The 13,264-nt window shown below is 45.0% G+C and overlaps 1 protein-coding gene and 1 long non-coding RNA gene across 2 annotated transcripts in view; one reads left to right on the top strand and one right to left on the bottom strand.

Moving 5' to 3' along the window:
- Positions 1-13,264, bottom strand: part of LOC144589304 (uncharacterized) — a 116,504-nt gene that overhangs the window by 49,215 nt on the left and 54,025 nt on the right. The window lies entirely within an intron of this gene.
- ANGPT1 (angiopoietin 1) overlaps positions 1-13,264 on the top strand; it is a 199,953-nt gene that overhangs the window by 155,805 nt on the left and 30,884 nt on the right. Inside the window, exon 7 of the mRNA XM_072999258.2 lies at positions 10,032-10,201. Within this exon, the coding sequence (XP_072855359.2) occupies positions 10,032-10,201 (170 nt within the window). The remainder of the gene's footprint in view (positions 1-10,031; positions 10,202-13,264) is intronic.

The raw sequence follows: 13,264 nt of genomic DNA, 5'->3' as shown, positions 1-13,264 counted from the left end.
AACAGCCTGGTAGGCTCATATGGAAGGAGGCGGTCCTTCAAGTATCCAGGGCCCAAGCCGTTTAGGGCTTTATATGTCAAAACAAGCACTTTGAATTGGGCCCGGACAGCAACTGGTAACCAGTGTAAATTATACAGAATCGGCTTGATGTGCTCTCTGGCGGCCCCACCACTCACCAGCCACGCAGCTCGATTCTGGACCAGTTGCAGTCGCCGGACCGTCTTCAAAGGCAGCCCCACGTAGAGCGCATTGCAATAATCAATACGAGATGTTACCAGTGCATGTGTAACTGTCATGAGACTCCGCTCGTCCAGGTAGGGCCGTAGCTGGTATAGTTTCCGCAGCTGGAGGAAGGCGCCCCTGGCCACCGAGTCCACCTGGGCTTCCAGTGTTAGACTGGGGTCCAGGAGCACCCCCAAGCTGCGGACCCTGTCCCTTAGGGGGAGTGTAACCCCATTCAGGACAGGGAAGTGGCCCTCCAACCTGTCCGGCGAAGCACCCACTAACAGCACTTCCGTCTTGTCTGGATTGAGTTTCAATTTATTAACCCTCATCCAGTCCATTATCAGGTCCAGACACGAGTTCAGCACAGAAACCGCCTCACCTGGATTGGTGGAAAACGAGAGGTAGAGCTGAGTGTCGTCAGCATATTGCTGACTCCTCAGCCCAAACCTCCTGATGACCTCTCCCAGCGGTTTCATGTAGATGTTAAACAGCATGGGGGACAGTATCGAGCCCTGAGGAACCCCATGACATAAATGCCATGGGGCAGAGCAACTGTCCCCCAGCACCACCCTCTGGATACGGTCAGCTAGGAAGGAGCGGAACCACCGTAAAACAGTGCCCCCAACTCCTAACCCAGCCAGCCTATCCAGAAGGACACCATGGTCGATGGTGTCGAAAGCTGCTGAGAGGTCCAGGAGTATCAACAGGGTCACACTCCCCCTGTCTCTCTCCCGGCAAAGGTCATCATACAGGGCGACCAAGGCTGTCTCTGTACCAAAACCCGGCCTGAAACCCGATTGAAATGGATCCAGAAAATCCGTTTCATCCAGCAGCGCCTGGAGTTGCCCGGCCACAACCCGCTCCAACACCTTGCCCAGATAAGGGAGGTTCGCCACTGGTCGGTAGTTGACCACCAGCCTTGGGTCCAGGTTAGGCTTTTTAAGGAGTGGTCGAATTACCGCCTCTTTCAAGGCGGTAGGGACCACTCCCTCTCTCAGAGAGGCGTTCACGGCCTCCTGGACCCAAGTGCGAACCCCCCTGGCAGATCTTCCAATTAGCCAAGATGGGCAAGGGTCGAGCGGCGTGGTGGTAGAACGGACAGATCCAAGCACCCTGTCCACATCCTCGGGTCTCAACAATTGAAACTCATCCATTAAAGTTTGACCTAAGCACGGCACACTGGACACATCTTCCGATTTTGCGGTAACAGTGGAGTCCAGCCCACTGCGAATCTGAGCGATTTTTTCCTCAAAATGAATAGCAAACTCATCACAGCAAGCTGATGAGCAGTCCGGGACCTCCACCGGGTTTCCCGGTTGAAGAAGATCCCGGACCACCCGAAACAGCTCTGCTGGACGACATTCTGAGGAAGCAATACGGCTGGAGAAATATTGCTGTTTCGCCAGCCGTATTGCCACGAAATAGGCCCGATAATGGGCTCTAAGTCGTGTTCGATCGGATTCCCAGCGGGACTTCCTCCACCTGCGCTCTAGCCGTCTCCCCTCTTGCTTCATCGCCCGCAGTTCAGAAGTATACCAGGGAGCTGTCTGGGCTCGGCGAGCAGGGAGAGGGCGCTTAGGCGCAATCGTGTCAACTTCCCGGGTCATCTCCCTATTCCAGAGGGTGACCTGAGCTTCGACAGGAGCGCTGACCATATCAGACGGATACTCCCCCAGAGCATTCAGGAAACCATCCGGATCCATTAGTCTCCGGGGGCGGATCATCTTAATCGATCCCCCACCCTTGCAGAGGGAAGAAGACGCTAATAGACTGAACTTGACCAGGAAGTGGTCTGACCATGACAATGGGGTCACGACCAGCCCCTCCACATCCAAACCACCACCTTCCAGTCCCGTTGTGAAAACCAGGTCCAAGGTGTGGCCCTTCTCATGTGTCGGGCCGATGACACATTGAGACAGCCCCATGGTTGTCATGGCGGCCATGAAGTCCTGAGCTGCCCCAGTCAAGGCAGCCTCAGCATGGATGTTGAGGTCCCCCAGCACCAGCAGCCTGGGAGTCCTCAACACCAGGTCCGAGACTGCCTCCGTCAGCTCAGGTAGGGAGACTGTTGGTACGCAGCAGGGTGGGCGGTACACCAACAGAATCCCTAATCTGTCTCGTGAGCCCAACACACAATACAGGCCCTCAAGACCTCCTCTCAAAGGGATAGGAAGCCTGGTCAAGGAGATAGAACTCCTATAGACTATAGCAACTCCCCCTCCCCGACCCTCTGAGCGACACTGGTGCTGGACTGAGTACCCAGGAGGACACAGCTGGGAGAGGGGGACACCACCTTCCTCTCCCACCCAGGTCTCAGTAATGCACGCCAGGTCAGCCCCCCCATCCAGAATTACATCATGGATGAGGGCAGTTTTGTTTTGTACTGACCTGGCGTTCATCAACAGCACCGTGTGGCTCGAGGGTTTGCTGATATGGTCGCCTGATACCATTTGGTTGGAGGTAGGACTAGAAGAGGGGATAGATGTGAGATATCTAACCTCTCTTCTCCTACGCGGGCATGTTCTACCCCCACCACCATTCCTTCCCCTACCCAGCACCACCTCAATGGCTGCCCCCTCCAACGCCCTCCCCCCTTCCTGTTCCATCAGGTCCACTGTGGGTCTCTATGCAACTCAATAACAGTTAAAAACAAACAAAACAAGCCCACACACCCTTCTAATGCCCCTTCTCCCCTCCCAGCCAGATGGCTGGTGTTGCAGAAGGGGTGGGGTTGCCCAAAGCAGCAGCAGCAGCAGCAGGGTCCCGGTCCTGAAGGGCAGGGGAGTGTAGGCCAGAAATACTCCCAGGCACTGTCTCTCACCCAGTGCCTGGGGACGGCAGATGTTACCAGCGACTCCCCCAGCGACAGGAACGCTGCTCTCAGAGGGCCCTGGCACCGGCTTCTTGCTTTTATAGCTTCCCTCCCCTCCCAGCCAGATGGCTGGTGTTGCAGAAGGGGTGGGGTTGCCCAAAGCAGCAGCAGCAGCAGCAGGGTCCCGGTCCTGAAGGGCAGGGGAGTGCAGGCCAGAAATACTCCCAGGCACTGTCTCTCACCCAGTGCCTGGGGACGGCAGATGTTACCAGCGACTCCCCCGGCGACAGGAACGTTGCTCTCAGAGGGCCCTGGCACCGGCGTCTTGCTTTTATAGCTTCCCTCCCCTCCCAGCCAGATGGCTGGTGTTGCAGAAGGGGTGGGGTTGCCCAAAGCAGCAGCAGCAGCAGCAGGGTCCCGGTCCTGAAGGGCAGGGGAGTGCAGGCCAGAAATACTCCCAGGCACTGTCTCTCACCCAGTGCCTGGGGACGGCAGATGTTACCAGCGACTCCCCCAGCGACAGGAACGCTGCTCTCAGAGGGCCCTGGCACCGGCTTCTTGCTTTTATAGCTTCCCTCCCCTCCCAGCCAGATGGCTGGTGTTGCAGAAGGGGTGGGGTTGCCCAAAGCAGCAGCAGCAGCAGCAGGGTCCCGGTCCTGAAGGGCAGGGGAGTGCAGGCCAGAAATACTCCCAGGCACTGTCTCTCACCCAGTGCCTGGGGACGGCAGATGTTACCAGCGACTCCCCCAGCGACAGGAACGCTGCTCTCAGAGGGCCCTGGCACCGGCTTCTTGCTTTTATAGCTTCCCTCCCCTCCCAGCCAGATGGCTGGTGTTGCAGAAGGGGTGGGGTTGCCCAAAGCAGCAGCAGCAGCAGCAGGGTCCCAGTCCTGAAGGGCAGGGGAGTGCAGGCCAGAAATACTCCCAGGCACTGTCTCTCACCCAGTGCCTGGGGACGGCAGATGTTACCAGCGACTCCCCCGGCGACAGGAACGTTGCTCTCAGAGGGCCCTGGCACCGGCGTCTTGCTTTTATAGCTTCCCTCCCCTCCCAGCCAGGTGGCTGGTGTTGAGGAAGGGGTGGGGTTGCCCAAAGCAGCAGCAGCAGCAGCAGCAGGGTCCTGGAGTTTCCCTTCTCCTAGATGGGCTGCCTTCCCAGGCTGACAAGCCCCACCTACCTGGGCTGCTCCCTCGCCGCATGGGTGATGGCGGCACCTCCTCCTTCTCCTCCTTGGATTGAGTAGGTGGAGGCATCTAGCAATCCATTGAAATGTTCTACTGTGGCTTTAAGTGCAAGACACATATGATAGCTATGGAAGCTGCTGCTCCTAATAACCACCTAGAGAGTGCCAGAGTACAGAGGGGGTAAGGATTCTCTAAAGTTACATCAAGAGGCTAAAGACAGACGAAGTGACATGAAGCAATTTATTAAACCAGGGAGAAGCTGAAATGTTTTCCTTTTCAAATGAGCTGTTGATGATGATGACGATGACGACAATAAAAAGCAGGCCTGTACAAAGTATTTCTAAGTTGGTCCTGTGTACTTCAGTTTCCATTCTACACTCATTTTTAATGATTTTAAGAGAAACCCAGTTTTATATGTGTTTGTCAAAATGAGAAGTATTTTGGCTTAGCTTAAGGGATATGTTTTTCATCAAAACAAATATTTCATGTAATTTAACTTCTCTTGCTTTCAAATTTGTTTTGGTTTTTTAGTTCTTTGTTAGATTAAATATAGCTACTCCAGATTATTTCACTAACCCCCTTTTTTTAGTATCTGTCAGGATGGTTATAGTTGTAATATGGAGACACAAAAGCCAATCCAATGTACATACATTTCTTATGATACATGGAGATTACTGTGATAGTAAATAGCTCAGTTGAGCAACTCTGAATATTTGTCTGTCCAGACACTTCAGACATTAACATTAGGTACAGATTTGCTACAGCATACTCATACTTTACTTGGGCATGGCATTAAAAAAATCTTCTCTTAATTAGGAACCCTCAGCACAAGTGGATGTAGATGTTAAAGATAAAGAGCAATGAGTTCAAAAGTTGCTAGTTCAGATCTCACTCCTGTACAGAATGAGCTGCTTTTTCTCAGCTTCACTCTCCTACCCATCTGTAAGTAGGAGAAAACGCAAATCTACAGAAACCCAGTTACATCAACATAAATTTTTTTTATTGTAGCATCTATATCCCGATTTATTCCGGAGACCTGAAGGAAATGTACATGGCCCTCTTTCTTACCACTTGATAGCTATAACAGCCCTATGAGGTATGTTATATTGAGAGAGAAGGAGTGGCCCAAGATCATTTGGTTTGATTCATAAGAGTCTGGATCACTTAAATTTCAGCCCAACACTTCAACCATTACACACTGTCTGTAGCTCACAGTAGTAAAGGGAAATTACTTGGTCTTAATGAACAAGACCAGAGGCAGAAGACAGCAGAGTCCAACAGTCAGAGATTCAAAAGTTGGGACACAGAAAGAAATTGCATGAATCTCCCGAGTTCCTTGATTGAGAAAAAAAGCAGAGTGTTAATAAAATGAACACTTGAATGAAACCATAAGTTGCCATAGATACTTCCATTTAATTAATTCACACACAATAAGACATTTAATATATTTTAAGTGATTTAGCTGCAGTATACTTGCAGCACGGAATTCTATCTGGCCCTGCCCTTCCTTTATAAACGTTTCTGGTTAACAGGTGGTCCAGGAATTGTGTTGACATGGTGTTATATAACCATTTGATTGCACTGGGGTCAACTTTTTGAGTGCATACCATGAAAGCATTTAAAATAATATTCATGTGGTGGCCTTCCCCAGTCAAAAGGGACAAGGAAATTTCACATTTACCCATAAAATGAACAGTTTAATAAAGCGTGGTGCTGGGTTATTCTTTCTGTCATTTATTTATTTATTACTTTAATTTATATACTGTCCCATCAGTGCCAAAGAACTATTCTGGGCAGTTTACAAGCATTTAAAATAGAATGACAACAAAACAAGTGCTAAGCACCAAAATATCATATTAATCACACACAAAGTCTACGTAAGAACTGGAAAACCCAATGCCACAGTCAATTTTCAGTCTGAAGTGGATACAGGAGGTGGGAAGTTCAACCAGGATTGCCATGAAAGGCCTCACTGAAGAGTAATGTTTTAAACTGTCCTACATGAATACAGGAAGGGGGCTAGACAAAATCATGGTGCCACCACCAAGAAGACCCTAACCCAATAGAAAATTTCCACACCATGCTTTGTTTGAATCTAATTCATGCAAGCATGATATGTTTGTTGAACTGTTCTACCGGGCCTAAACAAATCTTAGCTATAAGGCATATTGGATAGGCATCTTTCTGAGTCAGACCTGTCCATAGCCTTTATAGGAACATCAGAAACTGCTTTCCACTAACCCAAGCCATTGGTCCATCTAGTACTGACAAATCCAATTAGCAGTGACTCTGCAAGGGTCCAGGTAGGAGTCTTTCCCAGCAGACGATTCCTGGAAATCTCCAATCTTATCTGTTGGTCTCTCATGAAAGTCCTAAATGGCTAAACCCATCTTAGCTTCTGAAATCAAGGTGCTATGGCAGTGAACTCAAACGACTACAGAGAAACATTATACAAGTGCAAAGGCAGTTGAACCTTAATAAGATAAAGAAAAAATCATGGCATTGAAGAACAAGGTCAATTGTAAGCAGCAGAACTCTGCTATAATTATATTGGAGCAATACCATAAGAAGCATTGGCTTTTTCAATAAGAAAAGATGTAAAACTCCAATGCAATTTTATTATTTCTTTTGCAGTGTCCAGCACACCTTCCAGAATTAGTGGGAAGCCAAATAACATACCCATTCAGCAGTTATCATTCATGAGTTGATCTAAAGACTTAGGAAATAAGAATAAAAATCCACATAGATTATTCTATTAATTAGAGCTCCAAAAATTGGTGAGTGTTCATTTTCAGTTAAACTCAGCCATGCACTTAGTAAATTTCAAAGGTTTCCCTGCCCCCTCTCCTCTTGTTATTCTAACATTCTCAGGTAAGGCTGAGAAAGACAGAGGGTCATCTAGAGGGTGTTTCACACCTCAGTGGGAACTAGAATCCTGCTCTCTGAAATCCCAATCTGAGACGCTAGCCAATGCACCGGGTTGCAAAACCATGACTGAAATTATCTGTGGCAGTCCACCAATGCCCATTATGCTTTGAAGACTGGTTCTACTGTTAAACAGCAAATGCTTCAGAAGAAGGAGTGGCAGCAAGCTGTTGGAGAACAGCACTATATGCTCTGTGCTGACTGCAAAGTGTCCATTAAAGTAGCTCACTGCTAGTTTCATAAGCTAGGCTTCTTGGAAGATAAGATTTTCAAAGGGGGCAGGAATCCTGATCTATTAGCTGTTTTCCCCAGTGTGCTTTGTCAGGAGATGGACCTATGTGATATACTAACTGTACCTGGTTTCAATTTTGTGGGACTCCTCCCCCCATAAAAAGTCAAAGTTTCTTATGAACATTTATCAGACCAAATAAATAAAGAGAAATAATTGCTTAATGACCTGAAAGAGTGTGGTTCAAATAGGATACCCTTATAGAATTTGCCAAAGCTAATAAAACCTTTTTCCACCATCAGCGTCCCCCAACCCCTTGGTGTCACTACATTTGATCCTTAGTGTTGCTTTTAAAACCTATGTAGCCTTTCAGACCTTTTTTGTTATTTTGACTTTGCTAATTTTAGTGAAATTGGAGAGGAAGATAAATTATCCTTACATGGCTCAGGCTGACTGGCTAAAACATGAAATGTCATTTTGGTTTTGCCTCTAGTTCTTGTTATCTATCCATCACCTTAGAGGTTCAACATAACATTCAAGAATGGAGTATTATCAATGGACAGTATCAGATTAACATAAGTCATATCACTGCAAATAAAAGTACAGCTAGTAGAGTTTCTAAGGCCTAGTGAGCTGAGAAAGCATCTTTTTATTCGCGAAGGCTTTCACGGCCGGGATCTAATGGTTGTTCTGGGTTTTTCAGGCTCTTTGGCTGTGTTCTGAAGGTTGTTCTTCCTGATGTTTCACCAGTCTCTGTGGCTGGCATCTTAAGAGGACAGCAGTAGAGGTTGCTGTCCTCTGAAGATGCCAGCCACAGAGACTGGCGAAACGTCAGGAAGAACAACCTTCAGAACATGGTCAAAGAACCCAAAAAACCCAGAACAACCAAAAGCATCTTTTGTTTGAAGGAGAACCAGGTAAAATATATCTATAAGAGAGCAAAAGGATGTCCAGGAGACATCTTCTCTTCCAGGGTGTTCATCACTAATACTTGCCTCCACTGTTACCACCTGAGCGGAACTATCAAATGTTCTAGCATTGAATCAGCATTATTAGCCTTACATCAAACTTAGGAAGATTAGGGACAAGGATAGGTAGCTTGGGACCCTCCAGATCTTTCTGGATAGAAACTGTCACGAGGTCTGGCCAGAACAGCCAACAGTGAGGCATGATGGAATTTGTAGTCCAAAAACATCTGTAAATCCACAAATTGACATGCCCTGAATTACGGGTTTGTAAAATATTATTCCCAATCATTGAACAATCCCAAGTAAATGTCATTATTATCTTATACCACATCAGAAAGGCAGTTAGCTAGGGAAAAGACAGTGGGCACAATCCTTTGACATAACTTTGTGCAGCATAATCTAGATCAGGTGCAGAAACCATTTAATTTGAGGCACTTAAAATATCATATTCCCCTTATTCTAGCTTCCAAGGCTCCCTTGGGGTGGGGTCCCTTTTGTCCTGGGGAGTCCTTTGGGATCCTCAGAATAAGGTGGGAGACTTCAATGGCAATAAAATAAAATAAACAATTGCCATCAATCCCAGGAGTGATGAAGTGGTGATTCTGGTACTATGAAAGCCTCTTTCCCCCACCTACCCCCATATCCTGAAGGCTTCCTAAGGGTCAAAGGAAGCTCTAGGAATTCCAAGAACTTAAAAGGAAGGGGATAAGAGGCTTTTAATTACTTTAAATTATATGCTTGTGGTGCCTGATCCAGGTTACACCACGACTATGTTACACAATAAGATTTTCCCCATTAAATCCCAAGTAGTGCCAGCATTGTTTGCCTGGTTGTTTATTATACCTCAGGATCAGCAGAATCCTAGATACTGCCAACCCAGGAGTGACACATCCTGACTCACGTAATCTTGAGTCCAACCACAGATGTTGTAATTATTGTGAATAGGACATGGTCAAGATCTAATGGAGTGGTTGCACAGATGAAAGTTTCTGAGAGCAGACCTGTGAGGAAGACAAGATCATTTGCCAGTTGTGGGAGCCCCATGTCTCAGATAGTAGACCAGTGAGAAAATCTTCCTAACAATTTCACACAGTCATAGAATCATGGATTTCTTCAGCTGGAAGGGACCACAAGGATCACCCAATCCAACCTCTGCTAACTCAGGAAATCCAAAGCTAAAATATGCCTGACCAACAGCCATCCAAACTCTCTTTCAAAATCATTGATAAAAACTCCACCACTTTCTGAGGTAGTCCATTCCACTGTCACATAGCCCTTCTGACAGGAAGTTCTGCCCAATATTTAGTTAAGATTTCTTTTCCTATAATTTGAATCCATTACTTCAGGTCCGGGCCGCTGCAGCTGCATGAAACAAGCTTGTTCTATCTTCCCAGTAATGGCCCTTTAAATATTTGAAGATGGCTATCATAATACCTCACAGTTTAAAAATCCAAACTCCATTGTGTAACCAGAAAGCAAAAATAGAACATCTCAATGAGAACAGGATCTTGCATTCTAAATAAATCAAGAATGTTATGGGTATTAGTCACAGGATCTCATAAGAATCCTGAGAGTCCATTTTCCTCTAAAAAATAGTTGTCATGGTATACTGTGAAAGTTTCCATAGTGAAAAATGTTACAGAAACCAAGGAAAGATCATGACATTGAGTTTCACCCATTTTCTTCTAGGGTTTCGGTAGTCCCTCCGGTGAACATTGGCTGGGAAATGAGTTTATCTTTGCAATCACCACGAGTCAAAGGCACTATTCTCTAAGAATTGAACTAATGGACTGGGAAGGAAGTCGGGCTTATTCACAATACGATAGATTTTACATAGGAAATGAGAAGCAGAATTACAGGTGAGTCCAGCTTTTTTCTTTCTTTTTTGTTTTATTCACTGCCTTTTGCTTGTAACTAACTAACTGCAAACTTACTTATGTGCATTAATATAAAATTAGCATTTTTCAATAAATACAACATGATTGAATATATGGAGGTCTTCTATACAAAGCAAACCACTCTGATATCATCTGCTCTACTACCTAGATAATTATAAATATGCACGTATCGTATATACAAATGATGTACAAATATGCAGCAGCTGCACTTTATAAAACCTTCCCATTTTTGAATGATAATCACATTCTAGTGATATTCTTTCTATAGGAGTAAGCATCTGTGCAAGTATACTTTCAAGTCAAACATAGAGCTTTGAATGGGATTTATACCCAGATTGATGTCCGACTAGGCTCCAATCCCTCTTTGGTCATTGAAACTGCCTGCCAATGGATTTTTAGTGGGTGGGGAGTGTTTGGGGATTTTTTACGTGTGTGCATGTGGGTCTGGTCTCTGGGTGTCTGTGTGAAATTTGTTGTATGGGTATACTATGTATATTCTTACAATGACAATAAATTTATTTGATTTGATTTGATTTGAAACCACTTCTTGAACATCTCACATACTCTGAAAACCCTGTTGTGGTTTGCATAAGTTAGAAGTAACCTGAGGGCACCTAACAGTAACAGCTGTGCATAGGTTTGTGATTTCAAAGAATCACTCAAAGTGCACTTGAAATCATAACAGCATTTTATTTGCATTTGCCAAAGGTGTATTAATAGATATAATCCCTGGCTATGCTCTAATATGCAACAGAAAATTAAAAGTTGGTATCACCACACTTTTTTAATTTTTTGGTTCAAAATATCAGCCTCAGTCCTTGTAAAGCTGGTCTTCAAAATGAAATGAGCATTATGATAACTCCTTACGCTCTAGCTTCATCTCTGGTTCTTATATCTAAAGTGGAGAGACTAATTCTTCCCTGCCGTTCACCAGTTCACCATGCTGTCTATCTGTTGCTGAAGAGGCAGAGTATTCTGATTCAGATATGATATTTAGATCATTGTTGCAGCAAAACCATTCCCTAAGGACAGATGGCAAAACTACATGTCCCAGAGTTTCTGGCATCTGGTAATAATATCCCTACTGCTAGGGATGTGGGAAGGAAAAGAAATGGAGATAACCACCTCCCTCATTTTCAGACAAGCTACATCAGCTTCTGTAGTTAGCAAGGGTTTAGAGAAGGGAGAATGGGTGAGATGGCTCGGCCTAGACACCATTGTGCTTCCAGGGGGATAAGCAGGAGTGCAACATGGTCCAGTCAGGTTTATAACTTGCTGCTGAAATAACTCAACGATTTGATTTTAACTCAGCCTAATGCATATTTTACAAACACTGGGAAAACATTGTTTTAAAAGAGTGCCCCAGGAAAGTCTGCTTCCATCATATAAAACCCCAAATATTAACATTTCCCATGATACAAATATAAGATTAAGACCATAAATAAGGCTTGAGACTTTTTTTCATTTAAAAGGTAATGATATAATATCTCAAAAAGTTAAGCTCCACAGTTCTTTCTCTTGCCTAGCTCAGTTTCTTATCTGTTTGGACTAAGATCCAAATACGATAGAGAAATCACATAATTTATTTAATATGCTGGTACTTGCTTTCCTTGCATCCAGTTTACTGCCTGGTGACATTTCAAACTCCACGAGGTCACACAATCTTACTTTCAGTGCTTTGTCAAGGAAAAATTTACTCAAGAGTAGCCTTAAAAGACAAAGAGAAAACTAGTTGGCTCTTGATGCTAACCTATGTCCCTGACACAGCTAAAATTAGTAATTATTAAAGTTAGGGAATAAATTCCAGAGGAGAGTAAATGAGCATAACTCAGTGCTACAGCACCATTTTGCATATGGGAGCTGCCATGTCCAGTCCTAGACATCAACAGGTTGCGGTTTCTCTGGATGAAATAGGCTTTTGGTCTGAATCAGGAAAGTTCTTACAAAAAGTTACTGCCAGCCAGAGTAGACAACATCAAGTTAGATATATAAATGAGGGTTGAACTGGTCCACACTGAACCACATCTGAATGGATGAAAGGCAGCTCCTTGATTCTTACTGAATACATCAACACTTACAATGAGAGGTGTGTAGGTTTGTGTTTTTTGAATATCAACCCACAATTCCTGAAGCAGCATAGCTATATGGGCACTAGTTCCAAAAACATGGTTGCAGTGATTCCCAACCTAGGATGACCTAGATCTTCTTGGACTGCAACTCCCAGAAACCCCTGCCAGCAGAGCTGGTGGTGAAGGCTTCTAAGAACTGCAGTTCAAGAACACTTGGGTTACCCAAGATTGGGAACCACTGCGGTATTGCATTAGGAGGACCATCAAAGTAGATGGTGGTTTACAAAGCAGTGCAAACAATGATGACGACAACAACGCAGCACACAGGGGGAAATGTGTTGTTTTTATTTCAACAACAGCAGAATCCATGAAGAGCTTACATTCTAATCTGTACAAAGTATCCATCTCCCAGGCTGAATAGATTTGCCAGTATCAACCAGAATGCTGAACTCTTCATCCAGGGAAACTGATCCTATGTCAATTGTCTGTTTTCACCTTAAAAAAAAACCAAACAAACATAAATACAAAACTATGAGGACCTTAAAGCCATCACTGTAAAACTGTTTGCATCCTCATGTATTAAGAAGTCTCACTTACTTGGCCAAATTGCAGATGGATCCAGGAATTGGCTGAGGAACTAAAGAGGAAAGAAAACCATATGACATGCATGCCAAACAGCAGAATACCCACCACAGAGCAATTTGCATTATACTTACCAAGTTCAAAAAGAGCAAACAGATTTTTTTTAAAAAAAGCAAGAGAAAATAAAAGACAGGTACTGTAATGGGCCTTCCTTCTATTGATGCTTATTTGGAGCATCGTTGGTTACCAGTTGTCTTCATATTGATGAAAAACAATCTATTGCTGTGTAATTATTCAGCCCAGCAAACAGTCTTTCCCGGGGATGATGAAACTATTGCTGGCTGTTATGATTCTTTGTCCAATATGCTCTTAA

The sequence above is a fragment of the Pogona vitticeps genome, chromosome 4 (assembly GCF_051106095.1).
Source record: "Pogona vitticeps strain Pit_001003342236 chromosome 4, PviZW2.1, whole genome shotgun sequence".
Lineage (NCBI taxonomy): Eukaryota > Metazoa > Chordata > Lepidosauria > Squamata > Agamidae > Pogona > Pogona vitticeps.
The sequence above is the reverse complement of the archived record's forward strand: the minus strand, read 5'-3'. Positions and strand labels throughout refer to the sequence as shown.